Source organism: Stenella coeruleoalba (assembly GCF_951394435.1).
Source record: "Stenella coeruleoalba genome assembly, chromosome: 11".
Classification (NCBI taxonomy): Eukaryota; Metazoa; Chordata; class Mammalia; order Artiodactyla; family Delphinidae; genus Stenella; species Stenella coeruleoalba.
In genome coordinates this window covers 21,826,481-21,843,410 of record NC_137157.1, presented here as the reverse complement: position 1 = coordinate 21,843,410, position 16,930 = coordinate 21,826,481, and the positions used below count along the sequence as shown (strand labels likewise).

The 16,930-nt window shown below is 36.1% G+C and overlaps 2 protein-coding genes across 11 annotated transcripts in view; one reads left to right on the top strand and one right to left on the bottom strand.

Moving 5' to 3' along the window:
* The window catches only part of ANKS1B (ankyrin repeat and sterile alpha motif domain containing 1B), a gene marked incomplete at its 5' end in the record, with an annotated part of 1,156,737 nt that overhangs the window by 834,485 nt on the left and 305,322 nt on the right, over window positions 1-16,930 (bottom strand). For all 10 annotated transcript variants that reach the window (XR_013830584.1, XM_079937794.1, XM_079937795.1 and 7 more), the window contains one exon: window positions 9,167-9,310. Coding sequence is in view for 9 of the 10 variants with exons in the window: in XM_079937794.1 (XP_079793920.1) it covers window positions 9,167-9,310 (144 nt within the window). The remainder of the gene's footprint in view (window positions 1-9,166; window positions 9,311-16,930) is intronic.
* GARIN6 (golgi associated RAB2 interactor family member 6) lies at window positions 2,844-3,607 on the top strand. Its single transcript, XM_079937816.1, is given in 2 exon segments — window positions 2,844-3,221; window positions 3,223-3,607. Coding segments are annotated over 2 exon segments (621 nt in total). The 5' UTR covers window positions 2,844-2,870; the 3' UTR covers window positions 3,493-3,607.

Here is a 16,930-nt window from a genome sequence, read left to right as displayed (position 1 = left end):
TTTTTTTATATTCTTTTCCATTATAGTTGATCACAGGATATTGAATATAGTTCCCTGTGCTCTACAGTAGGACCTTGTTGTTTACCCATTCTAAATGTAACAGTTTGCATCTACCAACCCCAGTCCATCCCTCTCCCTCCCCGCTTCCCCTTGGCAACCACAAGTCTGTTCCCTTTGTCTATGAGTCTGTTTCAGTTTTGTAGATAAGTTCATTTGTGTCATATTTTAGATTACACATATAAGTGATACCATATGGTATTTGTCTTTCTCTTTCTGACTTACTTCACTTAGTATGCTAATCTCCAGTTGTATCCATGTTGCTGTAAATGACATTATTTCATTCTTTTTTATGGCTGAACAGTATTGTGTATACGTATACAATCACAACTTCTTTATCCATTCATGTGTTGATGGACATTTAAGTTGTTTTCATGTTTTGGCTATTGTGAACAGTGCTGCTATGAACATGGGGGTGCATGTTACCTTTTGGTACAGAAACAGGCATACGGATCAATGCAACAGAATAGGGAGCCCAGAAATAAACCCACACACCTATGGTCAACTAATCCTTGACAAAGGAGGCAAGAATATAAAATGGGAAAAAGACAGTCTCTTCAGCAAGTGGTACTTGGAAAGTCGGACACCTGCATGTAAATCAATGAAGTTAGAACACACCCTCATACCATGTACAAAAATAAACTCAAAAATAAACTCAAAACATACATAAGACATGACACCATAAAACTCCTGGAAGAGAACATAGGCAAAACATTCTCTGACATAAATCGTACCAATGTTTTCTTAGGTTAGTCTCCCAAGAATTTATTAATCTCAGTTCCAGGTAGATTTTTATTTAGCCATCTGAGCTTCTTAAGTATTGAAGCAAATATTAAGATAGTTTTCTAAATACCTAGAGGAATTTAAGATAAACTTCATCAGACTCATGAAAATAGACATATTTGCCAGAACACTACACTGATACTCATAGTTACCAGGCCAAGTAAGAGAGGTTCTACTGTTGTTGGTCTAATAACTGGTTAGGAAAAAATCCTGAAAGTCCTTAGGCCCTACAAGTAATATAGCTTCTGGTTTCCCTGGAGACAAGGCAATTAGCTCAGTGGTCTAGTGGAAGCCTAAGATAAATATCTTGTAACATACGTGCACAGCATAAAAGTGTTTTTAAGAAAATCGGTATATCTTCACTTTACTTTTTAAAAAGCACCTAAATTAAATTATACTGTATCCAGTGGTACCTATTCCTTTCAACAAATACCAGAACCTCTTGGATACATTTGAAAGGTTAGTTTGATTAGTAAACGTATGTTAGGCTTATTCTTTTTGCTAATTATAAATAATGTAGACGTGAAGTGGAAATCAAAATATAAAGACTTTGGACAGGCCAGTAAGAATTGCTATTGATATGTGACTAGGCCTCTCAATAAATAAAGAATAAAATATTCATATTACCAGAAATAACCAGATACTTCAATATGAAGGGAAGAAAATGTTCATTTTTACTTACAGAACTGAAGACTCAAAAACTATGCTTTATGTGCATACGTATGTGCATGTTATGTATATTGTCATGCCAATAAAGATATTTTAATCTTACTGAATTTATAATATTTATAATAGCTGGCAAAATTTCTCAGAACTTTTTTAGTAGGCCAGTTTGATAATGAGTAAAGAATAGAGCATAAATGTGATGTTTAAGGCTCTTTTCACCATGTAGTCAGGGTACAGATGTCTAGGGAAAATCTCAGCATTTTGAGGGTGTGTCAAAACATAAAATTTTTGATGGCTGTAAAAATAGATATTGTTAATAAAAATAGCTTTACTCTTCCTGTTAATAGAAATAATATCCTAATAAAAAAATAGAAATTATAAAGAAAATAAAATTTACACCATCCAGAAATAAGTACTTTAAACATTTCACTGAACATATTATACTTTCATACCCAAACACACATACACAGACGATTTTACATAAATTGGACCACAAGTATAAAGCTAGTTCGAAATGTTTGTTTTGCTCTTTTTCTTTAAAAAAAAAATCAGGTATATCTTTTCATTTCAATAAATAGGGAACTACATAATCATTCTTACGGCTTCAGAGTATTCTTCCATAGAATGCTCCATAATTTATTTAACCAAATCCTCACTGTAAGATATTAATCCTGTTTATGATATTTTTTGCTACAATAAACCTTGATAAACATTCTGTACGTCCAGCTTGTTTACCACCTTGTCCAATTCTCTTTAAGGTAAACTGTCTACAATTAATTCTAACTGTCTGCAGTTAGAAGTGCTGGATAAGACAGTATGCATGTTTTAACTCATACCTAACAGAAAGTTTGTCTAACCCTTTCTGAAAGCAATTTGTCAGTACGTATTAAGATCCTTAGATCCACCCATGGGAGGAGGGGTGGTCTGCTGATCTGTGTGGCCTTGTGAGGGGTTTAGGCCTAGTTGGAAGCTACAGTTTCTGGAGGAGAGGTGCAGTGGAATTACGACTGAATACCAATATCTGTGCACATCAACATCTGTGCACCCTGATATCTACTGGGGCCTCAACCTCTGCATGTCCTGACGTCTCCATGCTCTAGGCAGGGCACAGTCAGGTCCAGGAGCAACTGTCTCTAGCACTGAGCAGTTAGTAATCAGCTCCCCCACCCTGTCCTCAGTCACTCAGAGACAAAGCCTGCAGAAGACCACTGCTAGCCCACCTGCCAGCGAGACCAGGGAAACAGGGTGCCCTGCAAGGTGTGGTAAGGAAGGTGCGGAGGAGCCTCTAGGAGCTGTCTTGATAAAAGATAGCGATGAACAGCCAATATACATTACCATACTACAAAGCCGAAGGCAGCCTTGCAATGAGCAAGTTTAATACCTCCATGGGGAAACTGCAGCGACACCTGTACAAGGGGGAGTACCCTATATTCCACTATGCACCAGTGTTTGAGAGTGACTTTATACAGGTCAGCAGAAAAGGAGAAGTGATTGATGTGCACAACTGGGCCCGAATGGTGACTGTCGGCATCGTTCGTACCATCCCCCGCCTCACACTACCTGATGTCATGCTGCTGGCCCGACCAGCTGGTATCTGTGATGACTATAACAGATATGGCCCTGCCACCCAGGAAAGAGGTAAAAAGCCTACACAGATCTTAGAGCTAACCAGGCTGCTTCCCTTGAAGTTTGTAAAGATATCCATCCATAACAGTAAAAAAACAACCGCTCCACCTGAAGCTTACCACTGGCCACTCTTTCTACCTTCAGCTGTGTCCCCCTTCAGATACAAGAGATCTTTTCATTCAGTGGGAAAACCTCATTTACATCCTGAGACCACCAGTGGAGGCTTACAGCAGCACCCAGGTCATTCCAGCTAGGGACACTCTGGACATAACTGGGTTTGAGGAAGAGAGTAAGGGCCCAGTGGTAAGCACTCCGCAATCTCTAAAAGACGAGGCCAAGGTGCTTAGGGAGAAGAGCTAAAGGTCCTGCAGAGGCTTTGGTACACAGGCTCACCTGGAAAATACATGGATTTTTGGAAGGACTCAGGGCCAAATGAGCCTCATTTGGAGGCCATGGCACACTGAGGAGGTTCCTAGTACTTCTCCAAAGTGTTTCCCAAGGCTGTATTTCAGAGATTCCTTAGCTGTCAGCAACCCTTAATTTCATATCCAATATTGTATTGCCATCTGCAGCATCCTGACCATCCAATCTATTCTTTTTTTTTATGTTTCTCTAGCTTTTCTCATTTTTTTATTGGAGTATAGTTGCTTTACACTGCTGTGTCAGTTTCTCTATACAGCAAAGTGAATCAGCCACACATATACATATATCCCCTCTTTTTTGGATTTCCTTCCCATTTAGGTCACCACAGAGCACCGAGGAGAGTTCCCTGTGCTGTACAGTAGGTTCTCATTAGTTATCTATTTAATACATAATAGTGTATATATGTCAATCACAATCTCCCAATTCATCTCACCCCCCCCTTCCCCCTTGGTATCCATACATTTGTTCTCTACGTCTGTGTCTCTATTTCTGCTTTGCAAATAAGATCATGTATACCATTTTTCTAGGTTCCATAGATAGATAGATAGATAGATAGATAGATAGATAGATAGATAGATATAGATAGATAGATATCACATTAATATATTTTTCTCTTTCTGACTTACTTCACTCTATGACAGTCTCTAGGTCCATCTACATCTCTGCAAATGACACCGTTTTGTTCCTTTTTATGGCTGAGTAATATTCCATTGTATATATGTGCAACATCTTCTTTATCAATTCATCTGTTGATGGACATTTAGGTTGCTTCTATGTCCTGGCAATTGTAAATACTGTTGCAATGAACATTGGGATGCATGTGTCTTTTTGAGTTATGGTTTTCTCTGGGTATATGCCAGTAGTGGGATTGCTGGGTCATATGGTAGTTCTATTTTTAGTTTAAGGAAACTCCATACTATTCTCCATAGTGGCTGTATCAATTTACATTCCCAACAACGGTGCAAGAGGGTTCCCTTTTCTCCATACCCTCTCCAGCATTTATTGTTTGTAGATTTTTTGACGATGGCCATTCTGATTGGTGTGAGGTGATACCTCATTGTAGTTTTGATTTGCATTTCTCTAATAATTAGTGATGTTGAGCAGCTTTCCATGTGCCTCTTGGCCATTTGTATGTCTTCTTTGGAGAAATGTCTATTTAGGTCTTCTGCCCATTTTTTGATTGGGTTGTTTTTTTGGGTTTTTTTTGCGGTATGCGGGCCTCTCACTGTTGTGGCCTCTCCCGTTGCAGAGCACAGGTTCCGGAGGCGCAGGCTCAGCGGCCATGACTCACGGGCCTAGCCACTCCACGGCATGTGTGATCTTCCCGGACTGAGGCATGAACCTGTGTCCCCTGCATCAGCAGGTGGACTCTCAACCACTGTGCCACCAGGGAAGCCCTGTTTGTTTTTTAATATTGAGCTGCAAGAGCTGTTTATATATTTTGGAGATTAATCCTTTGTCCGTTTATTCATCTGCAAATATTTTCTCCCATTCTGAGGGTTGTTTTTTCGTCTTGTTTACGGTTTCCTTTGCTGTGAAAAAGCTTTGAAGTTTCATTAGGTGCCATTCGTTTATTTTTGTTTTTATTTCCATTTCTCTAGGAGGTGGGTCAAAAAGGATCTTGCTGTGATTTATGTCATAGAGTGTTCTGCCTATGTTTTCCTCTAAGAGTTTTATAGTGTCTGGCCTCACATTTAGGTCTTTAATCCATTTTGAGTTTATTTTTGTGTATGGCGTTAGGGAGTGTTCTAATTTCATCATCCAATCTATTCTTGAACATACTCCAACCCAGCTAAGCTGACATGTTGCAGAATGTATGTCTCCCTGTGACTGCCTTGTACTGATTTTTGTATACATCAGTGACAGTGAGATGTGCACAATTTGCTAGTAGCTATCAAAATATTAAAGCACATACCACCTGACCAGCAGAAATACTAACAAAAGTGTATTTTAGTAAGTGTTCTCACTGACACAAACTGTCCAAGCAAATTGGATGATCATTGTGGTCACTGTGGAGATACTGTAGGGGGCACTGTTGCATCAAATGGGAGAGTGGACTTGAGAGCTCAAAATTCTTATAAGCTCTTTTGTTTAGCTATAGGAATAGAAGGGAGCAGTCTTTCTGGTCTCACTTTATTTTACTTGTCTTTCCCTAGGCAAATGCTACCTATTTCTATGGAAGGAATCAAGATCAAGTGAGCATCAGGAGCCTTCACATAAACCCTGAAGTGTTTGGGGCCACCTATTATGATTATGCTGGGGAGGAATGAATTCATCATGCCTCCCACTTATACTGCATTTAAGAGTTCACATAATTCTGCAGTTACAAAGCCTACAGAGCCTGATAAAAGGAGCAGTTGTAACAACAGGCACCACCACTGGTGCTGTGCATATGACTGCAACCATGTTTGCAGACTCAAAAGAGAAACACAGCCCCAGCAGGAGCAGCCTTCCTAGATCCAGGAGGAAGTACAGTCAGCATGGTCATAGTGGTTGCTTTCAACATGTCTTAATATTGTTGTTAGCAAGGACTGCAAGTCCTCTTGTCCTCAGAGGGTACTTCTAGCCCATCAATAAGAGCTGTTGGCATCTCCCCATGGTGCAGCATGAGTATGGTGATTGCAGGAGCAGAGACTGCTGGCAAGCATGTTGCAAAACAGCTAAAGACTTAGTATCCAGACCCCTCATCTCAACCTTACCGAGTGAAGGCTACATGAGTGAACAGGATGGTGAACAGAGGGTCTCCACCCATCAGGACTGACTCTTTAGGAAAAAGCCTCAAAGCCCTGCACTGCACATGGTGCAGAGGTGGACATCTCATCTAAGATGGTGGAGGAAAGCAATATCATCCACCATACAACTCAACTCAAATTCTCTGCTCTAATAACATGCTCTATTAACAGGAAAGGGTAGTAATAAAACTAAATAGGGATTTACAATCAGGCTCTGAACTATCTGTAACCTTCCCTTCACTTGATATTGTGATTAAATGAACAGATGACAGAATAAAATGCTAAAGATTACTCTCAAAGATCCCGATCCATCTATGATCTACATTTATTAGCCAAAGAAAATTCTAAAACTTCCAAAATACATAACCAGGGACAGAAGCAACCAATAGGAGGCAGGACAAGGTAAATTAAGCCTAGAAAGCAACATGACATCAAAGTTTTAAACTATAAATGTATTAAGCTATACTAGTGTGCCAACCATTGCACATTAATTTTGTTGTGAAATATAATAAAGTATTTTTATAGTTTTGCACCATCACACATTAAACATTTTATTGTAATTATATATATATATGGATGTGTGTGTGTGTGTGTGTGTGTGTATATATATATATATATATATATATATATACACACACACACACACATATAAATGTTAAAGGGGAGCTCATCACAAATTGAGAACATTAGTAAAAGAAGGCTAGAAGAGAACGCTGGTAAAAGAATTCTACTTTTGATTTGTTAGATTGAAGACATTAAAAAAAAACATACTGCATCTCAAGTAAATTTATAGATTTAATGCAGTAACAATTAAAATCCCAATAAGAATACTTTTTAAACTTGACATAGTAATTATAAAATATAAATTTAAAGAGCAGACAATGTCAGTTAATAGTTTTAATACAATAATGATTTCTCCTGCCATATATATGTACAAATATCAAAAGGGGGGTCATTGTTTTTAAAAATAGGAAAATTAAGAGGTTCAGAAGAAACCCCACGACAAACAGGATGAAATATAATGAAAGTAATGGGAGTTATTGCCAAATGGAAAGTCATAGAAAAACCATATATCAACAAGTTAAAAACAAATATAGAGCCATATTTGAAATTTGTTAAAAGGAATTCTGGATGAAATGGATCAAAAAAATAAGACCAAGAAGTTTAATGAATTTGATAGTTTAAAAAACTACACAACATACGCTCATACAATATTAAGAAAAAAAGAAAAGCTGCAGGCTGGGAAACATTTTATGGTAAATGTAACTACTAAAATAGTAATACTCAATACCTATTGGAGCAATGCAAGTCTCCACAGAAAAATAGTCAAAGAAAAATATTTAAAAATTGTAAACCAAAAGCAAGTTACTACCAAGCCTACTACCAAACCTAATAAAACAAAATAAATTAAAATTAAAAAAATAAAAGTAAATGTTAGTAAGGTAATGGAGAACCCAGATACAGCCATATATTACTGATAGCTTAGAGCCCTACTACTTTATAAGAATTCTACTTTTAAAATAAAAAATACAAAGGTGTTAATTTTATAAAACAAAAAAATAGGTAAAAACATTCAATTATTGATAAATTGTTAAGCAGATAAGAGAATATTAATAAAATTAAAACCTATGTTTCTTAATTTCCTTTCTCGTACACCCTTCTGTATATGAGGTAAAACTCTACACGTAAAAACTTTAAGTGAAGAAATGAAACCCTACAGAACATACACATTTGTTTATTATTTAATTCAACTACTACTTAATTCTGACAACATGCCAGGAACAATGTTGGCATTAGATCGGAGACACCAAGCAACACATAGTCTCTACCTTTATGGATCTCATAGCCCAGTATATATTGATAATAATTCTTTAATGGTTAGTATAAATTGTCATAAAGTTCTATAAATAGTTCATATTAAGGTGAAGAGTTTCTTTAAGTACTATATGCTGATTTGATTATCCCAGTTAGTGTGCTACAATAAATTTATATTGTAATTTGGGTGGCTGTGATCAAATTATGACATACATGTAAAAACATGTAATGGTTTCTTAGACAAAACTGTTTCATATTTGTTGCAAAACAGAAAATAATATTTTTGAGATATGATGAGTTATTTTCTGTCCTAGATTATTTTTGCACTCATGTTCTACGTGGCTACATATACATACCTTAGCCATTACACTGTTTTTCATATTAAGTGCTTTTTCGTCTTCATGTAGAGATATTTTCTTTGTGGCTTCACATTTCCTAATTCTGTTTGGCTTATTTTATTTATTTCTGAAACTCCTCTAAGGGCTCGCAGACCACAGTACACAACAAAAATTTGAAGGTGACACAATAGAATTAAAAGTGACTTAATGAGTAGTGAAATGATTTCAAAATTGTAAATGATGTTTTAGTGTTGTGGTCTCATTTTTGAATTGTAGTGCATAATCTTCAGTGGCACACATTATTCTATGATATTCCATTGTGCTAAGAAAAATAATCACTGCTGCTTTTAAAGAGCTTTCATATGCTTCCTTTTAAATCATTTTTATTATTATTTAAATATAAATTGTGATTTAATTTCAAAATAGCATTTTTTAATGAAATATTTCCAAATCATAGATACTAAAACTTCATAAGCAACTCAATTTTTCTGGAACTAGCATCATGACAAAAATAAAACAAGCACAAAAATTTATATAGACTATGTGTTTGCATATGCATACATGTACAGCTAATTACATAAGCATTTTACTGACCTTCAACTGAAGAAAAATTACGAAGTGAAGAAGACACTAATTGGATTTGCAGAGGGGAAGAAAAGAAATTTACTTAAAAACATAGGCAACCATTTTTATGTTTTATTGTACCTTAAGAAAGCAAACCATTACCTGTGCAAGAATGGGGAAGCCAAGGTTCCTACAGCCATTACAAGGAGTTAATGCTTCCCAGAGTCCTGAGGGCCCACAAGTGTTTTCATCATCATCTTCTTCTTCCACTTCTCCTGGTGACAAATTTATTGTAGATGAAGTTCTCTGAAATTAAATTTATATGTCTATATTAATTATATCAATGTATATATTATATCAGTGTCATTTAGATATCTTAACATCAATTAAATTACATAAATTTCTTATGGTGTATGTTAGCAAGCAGAAGTCAGCTTAATTCTAGCCATAGTTATGTGGCTGTGCCACGTGAATCAGCCAGAAAGCATGTATAATTCAACTCGAAGTTGAAAGTGAAAGAAAACTGAAAGTGAAAAAGCTGGATGAAAAAGACTGGTAAATTACAAAGTTTGTATTGAAGAACAGGACATGGAAATGACCCAAGAAAATACAGGAATAGCAACAAATGAGAAAAATATTATGATTTCTAATGCAATCAGAGAAATAGCATGGAAATACTTTATTGAAACAGGAATTGATAAAAAGCCCATTTTTCACTATCACCAAAATGATAGTCTCCTTTCTGAAAAAACATGAGCTTCATAAAATTTTGTGTTATACATATAAGAGGGGTAATACTTTTAAAATTAATAATAGGACTTCCATGTTAAACATACATATTTACTTTTACTACTTCCCAAATCCCACTTAAATGACAGCAAAACTTTTGTAAAAATGGTCTAAACCATAAGGACAAGGACAACTGGAGGGATGTTAGCAGATGAGCAATATCAAGAAAACGTTTAGATAATGATAAACAGATGATTTATCAAATTAACTTAGCAAACTTGAGAAAACTGAAAACAAAGTGCCTGCAAGGAGGAAGAATAAGAAGCAGATCTATTCATGATTCAACGCCCTCAAAAGGGGTTAAGAATTAGAGAGACTGACTACCTGTGAAGGTGTACGTGCTGGTGGAGCTGAAACAGAATGGAAACTCCACCTCAGCCAGCTGAGAAACTAAACCTTCACCACCTGACAAGAAATTGGAGGTTTACATTCTGATGAGGTTGAAGCAAAGGGATTATGAATTTTAAGAATCTATGTACAATAAGCCGAGGGGTTCCTCGTTAAAAACAATGAAATTAAGTGAACATCTATGTAGTAAATGAAGATTCTCAACCTACCCCAGTGCCTTCCCACATTTGTCTTAGAGAACATGAGAGCTAAGTTCATATCCTCCAGGTAGGATCCAAGAATATATTCCTCTCTGCAAAAATGGACCTCTCAAGAAAAGTGATCTGTACGTATTTAGGAAAATGGTGGGGCATCTATGCCTTAATGCCTACTGTGAAGCCCCCTCTCTACAAACTCCATCCACATAAACAATTCCTAATTTTTTAGTTAAATATGAACAAAAACACAAGGATCACCACATATTGGAAGGAAACCTTTAAAACAAGGGTCCCAACCCCCAGAGACCCCTGTTAGGAACTGGGCCACACAGCAGAAGGTAAGTGAGCAAAGCTTCATCTGCCGCTCCCCATCACTCGCATTACCGCCTGAACCATCCCCCTCCCCCCATCTGTGGAAAAACTGTCTTCCATGAAACCAGTCCCTGGTGCCAAAAAGGTTGGGAACTGCTGCTTTAACAGAACAACATAAATATACAGAAAAAAGTTATAAATAATATCCACAGAGAGATAGAAGATATTTGCATCCCTAAAACAAGAACAGAATGCTACAAAACAAATAAATGCATAAAATCCAATAGAACCGCTGGAAAATAAGTCACAGCAAATTTCCCAGAGGACAGAACAAAAGATCTAAAGACATTAAAAGTTAAGAAAATTAGGGGATCAAACGAAGAATGCTTCATGTAAAGGTGAGAAGAAGTTGTCAAAGTACAAATGCAAGAAATTTTGTCAGAACTGAAGAAAAATTCCACATTCAAAGAGCCTGCTGAATACTCAGCAGACTGAATTTTTTTAAAAAACTGGAAAGACAGTAAGTTTGTCTAAAAATATTCAGAATGTAGTGTTCAGTGTACAACATTGATAGATCATGATTACTGAAGTTAGTAAAGATAGTTTACATTCTGAATTATAAATAGCACCCACCTCCCCCCAAAAGCTGTTACTTTTAAAAACAGAAAATAAGATTTCATAAAATGACTGATTTTTATATTCACATCTTAAATTTCCCTTTATCAATTTTCAATAACTGAGAAATTATGAACTTCAGTAGTCCTTCAATCAGTTACTGTCTGTAAGATACAATAATAACAATAGCTACAATCTATTGAACACTCTATTATTCATTATTTTAATTCACACAATGCTTTTAGGCCAATACTAAACTAAGGCACAGAGAAGTCAAGTAAAACCCAAGGTCAAGAGCTGGTAAGTGACAGAAAAAGGATTCTAATCCACACTACCTGACTCTAGAGCATGTATATGTTTGATCAATGCTGTCTACAAAAATGAACAGAATGATCAAATGGGCATCTCCTTCACCAACTAATGATCAGTCACTGGTCTGACCATCATGGTTGACACGTACGGCTCTATAAATGATTACATACTTGGCTAAGAATTATCAACATTTTATAGATTAATCAGTTTTCTTCCTCTGTCTCTTTCTCCTCCACAAAGAAAAACTCTGCTTATGTCTCTCCCCAGCTCATAAATCTCCAATTATTTCCCACTGTACAGCAAATAATATCAAAATTCCTTAATATGGCTCAAGGTTTCATGATCAAACTATTTTTCAGTTCTTTTTCTTACTCTATTTTACTCACCCCAGACTATACCCAAATGGAATTGTTTACCCTTTCCTAATCTGTTCCATGTTTTGTTCATGCCCCCACCTCACTTCTCCATATAGCTATTGTACTGGTTAAGAGTTTAGGCTCTAAAATTAGTCCTGGATTCAAGTTCTAACTCTCTTACTTATTAGCCTACTTAGTAGTGTAATTTTCATCAGATATGACCACTGTCCCCCTCACTTACCTCACCTATGCAGTGGGAAAATAGTACAGTAGTACCTCCCTCAGAATTTTTTCCTGATAATAAGGTAATGAATATAAAGTGCCTGAAACATAGTAAGATTTCAGTAAATATTAACTACTGTCTTTAGCTATTATTCTCTTATAATCCCATTGATTCCTCAAAATACAGTTCAGATTTCACCTCTTACGTATATTTTCCAGATTTCCCACAAATAGAAATGATGTTGCTCTCTTCTGAACGTCTATAGCTCTGAGAGTTTGTGTATTGTGTTATTTCACACACACTTTGAGATGATAGACTGCATCATCTCTCTGGCAAAGAGCAAAAGCCTTGAAGTCAAACAAACATACATTTAAGATATACAAACAGATATACATTCCTGGCTCTGCCACATGCAAGTTGTGTGACTGAGCAAATCACATAATCTTACTAATCCTCAGTTTCCTCATCTGCAAAGCAGGCATAATAACAGTTCTTACTTGATAGGGCTGTATGCGGATAAAATTAGTTGCTTGACAGCAACTGGTTCATAAAAAATAAACAATAAATGTTGCTTTTTTTAATTAAACTTTATCCTGAAAGAGTTTTATACACACACACACACACACACACACACACACACACTCACACACATACATACTCAACTTACTTATCCAACTTAATTGTAAGATATCTGAAAGTAAACATGCCTTATTCACATTTGTATCTCTTACAATGTGTTGTGCATAATGTAATGTAATAATTATTTATTAAATAAATCATTAAATGAATTTCAAACTAACATTTTCATCTGACTACCTAAAAAATTTTACTAACATTAAGAGGTGTATATAATTGCATCACAAATCTCATTATTCTTATTTTAGTTTTATTTTATATTAACCATTGCCAATAGCATTAGCAGAAATAACAAAATTTATCAGTGGTTTAGTACTGCCCCCTAAAGTCAGTATAGATGTTAGCTGTGTACAACCATAGTTCTCCACTTCACTGGTTTACAATAAAAGATGCCTGGGAAAGATTTTATCAAACTAAATTATATATGGGAAAGAAGTTACATAAACACACTTAAGTTCACAGTTTCCTTTATTTCAAATGCCTTTCAAACTTTTTACTGGAGATCCAATTGTGTTCCTAAAGTTCTAGATGCCAGGAAATTCTTCCACAGAACATAAACCTAAATTTTCATAGTTTGGGCCTATTAGCTTTCTGGTTAATGCACAGTAATTATGCAGAAGAAATACTAGACAAGTTCTACATTGTTTCAGAGGATAAAAGTCAAAATACATAAATACTGTGGGGAGACAAATTTGAGTTCAATCAACGAAAAATACTTCTAGAATAATTACATCAGTCTAACATTGAAGAAATGGAATTTCCTTGTGATGTAAGATATATATATATATTATGTATATAAGAAATATATATAATATTAAAATTATGTTACACAAAAATGTTTTATGTAAATATTTTAATTACACATATTATAATTGTATAATTATACACAATATATTATATCATTTTCACATATTTTATGTTAAACATAATTATGTTTATATAATAACTATATATAGCATATAACAACTATGCTATATGTTACATATAAAAACATAATTATATAATAATTATATATGGTTTATAGTTCAGAAAATGTTTTCAGATATGGAATAGCCCAATAAAGTAGGATAGGAGTTATCCCTATTTACAAGTGAAGAAACTAAGGTTCACAATGTTACTCAATTTGCAAGGTCATCCTACAAATGACGGCAGATTATAATACAAGTCCTCTGACTCTGCGTCCTATAATCTTTCTATAACACTACTAATTAGAAGGAAGTTTCTAATTACTAGAGCTCTTCAAAGGGACAAGAAATATTCAACATATTCAGAATATCGCAAAGGAATTTCTGTGTTATGTTACACTTTGTAATTGATGGCCTTTAAACTCTTTTTTTTTTAACTCTAAAATTCTGTAAGTCTAAGCAGCTAAAGTGTATACAGTTCAGTAAAAGGATCAAGGACCAGGTATGATCCAACAGAGCCTCTTTAATCCTCTTTGCTCAACTCCTGAATGCATGTCTTTAGAAACATAGTGACGGTAGGAAAAGGGAAAATCCAAGGATGCCCATGTCCTGTCCAAAAGTCCCTGGAGGAAAATCAGAAACCTAGGCTGCTCGACATAGCCAGGATATAGGAGAGCAATGTGTGAGTGGGGAAATGGGATGATGGAACGAGACAAAACTTTCCCTTATCCTATCAGAAATGCAAAAACCAAATTAAAAAGTAGGAAATCAGCCTAATAGAACCGTCAAATGCAAAGGGACTGGGCAAATAGACTCCAGGAAGGAGGCAACCGTCAGAAATGGAGAGCAAACAAAGGAAGAACACTTGGAATAGGAGTCAGCAATCTGGACTGCAAGTCAGCAAGTCTTTTTGTCTTTATTTTTCAAAACTGAAATTGATTCATTAATTTTTTTTTTTTTTTGCAGTGCGCGGGCCTCTCACTGTTGTGGCCTCTCCCGCTGCAGAGCACAGGCTCTGGACGTGCAGGCCCAGCGGCCATGGCTCATGGGCCCAGCCGTTCCATGGCATGTGGGATCTTCCCGGACCAGGGCACGAACCCGTGTCCCCTGCATCGGTAGGCGGACTCTCAACCACTGCACCACCAGGGAAGCCTGATTCATTAATTTTTAACGAAACTTAAAGTAATACATGTTTATTGTAAAACAAATCATTCAAAATAAAAAGTTATAAAAGAGAAAGTGAAGCTTCCCTAACTTCATTCCCAATGTAAACATTCAGTGCATATCCTTCCAGATTTGTACTCTTGTCCGATGCTTCTGTCAGAATAAATTAATAAATATGCAATTGTATGCCAAAGTGTACTATTACTTTAACTTTCTATATATTTTCAACATTTCTACAATACTCTCCACACTGTGACCAGAGAAAAAAATTTCTTATATGAGAATGTGAAAATGTCACCCTTTTCCTTAAAAACTGGAAAAGACTATTACATAGTCTTTCATTGTTCTTTGGATGAAATTCAAAATTCTTAACATGATTCAAAAGGCTGTGTATGATTTGCCCTTACCTACCTCTCTAGTTTTGTCCCATTGCCACCATTCTTCCTCCCCTTTGCTCATAACATTTAAACACACTATGCTCTTTCTCTTGAATATACCAAACTTTCTTTTATCTAGAACTTTATATAACTAAGCACATAAGGTTTTCTCTTCCAGAAGCCGTCAGCTGTCTCCCAATATAAGAGAACACCTAGCCCTCTTTTTCTATAGTAATAGGACCCTAACTTTTAGTTGGGCACATGTCTGCTTTGAATACAGACCACATTTCCTAATCTCTGTCACAGCTACATGTGACCGTGTTGTTAAGTTATAACCCTGGGATATAAGAAGTGTTCTTAAAGTAATGGGGCATGTCCTTCTTCCTCCCTTTCCTCCTTCCACTGATTGGAATGCTAATGAAATGGCTGGAGCTGGCACAGTCATCCTGGACCATGAGGGATCCTTGGAACTAGAGGACATACATAGTAGAACAACAAAATAGAAGAATACTGGGTTCCTTATACTGATGAGCTCTACCATCCTTGGACTGCCCAGCTCTAAGTTTTGCAAGTGGAGTGAAGTAAACTTCTTTTTAAGCCGTTGTTATTTTGGATTTTCTGTTACTTGTTACTGTACCAAATCCTAATAAATAAATTCCTGGAGCACTCTCTTCTCTTGTCTTCATCGGGATTAATCTTATCTGTGTTCTAGGTATGAACTTAATTCACTCCCTTTGATAGTCCTTTTTGATGTCCCAGTCAAAATTAGTTTCCTTTCTTACATGCTTTCACGGCACCCTGATATTTTTACAGTAATTATCACAAATAAAATGTTTACAGCTACTTATGTGACCTTGGTTCAATAACTGCTTTCCTTACTGGATTACAAACTGCATAACTGCAGAGATTCTGTTGGTTTAGATACCACAAGCCCAGTACTCAGCACATTAAAGTACTTTCCATTGCATATGTGTTGACTGAATAAATGAATGAGTGAATGAATGAATATCAGCTTTCCCTCAAAAATATTTTAATAATGTGAACATTCTCACCAATTCTAGGAGACACCAATTTAACTGTAACCTTGAACTTAGTGTCCTTTACCTTCTGACTCCACTGTATTCACTTGCCCTCATTGTATTCATCCCATATTCAAACTACTGTACAACTCAGCATCTACTTGATTTCATTAAAGAATGCATTTATTACCAACCATTAGTGAGCAATTTAGATTCTACCAAAAACTCTGCAGTGGAGAAGGGGAATAAGCTTTAAATTGCACAACTTAACCTCTCCTCCTCCCCAACAAATATTTGTCTCTTTGTGATGATGGCTGGGTGGAAGGGTGCTTTTATCTCCTTTGGGGTCTATTTCTTCCCACAGAATTTTTTCATCTGCTCTTCAAATTCCTCTACCTTTTATAACACAGAGCAATGTAACTCTAGTATACACCTTATCTCCAAACTTGTACAGCCAATCTCATTATACAGGTGATCTTACTCAAGGGTTATTAATTTCTGTCAATTTGAAAGTCAACAACAAAAAAGCTGTATCAATGATTTTTGTTTGTTTGTTTTGGGCTCACGGGCCTCTCACTGTTGTGGCCTCTCCCGTTGCGGAGCACAGGCTCCGGACGCCCAGGCTCAGCGGCCATGGCTCACAGGCCCAGCCGCTATGCGGCACGTGGGATCC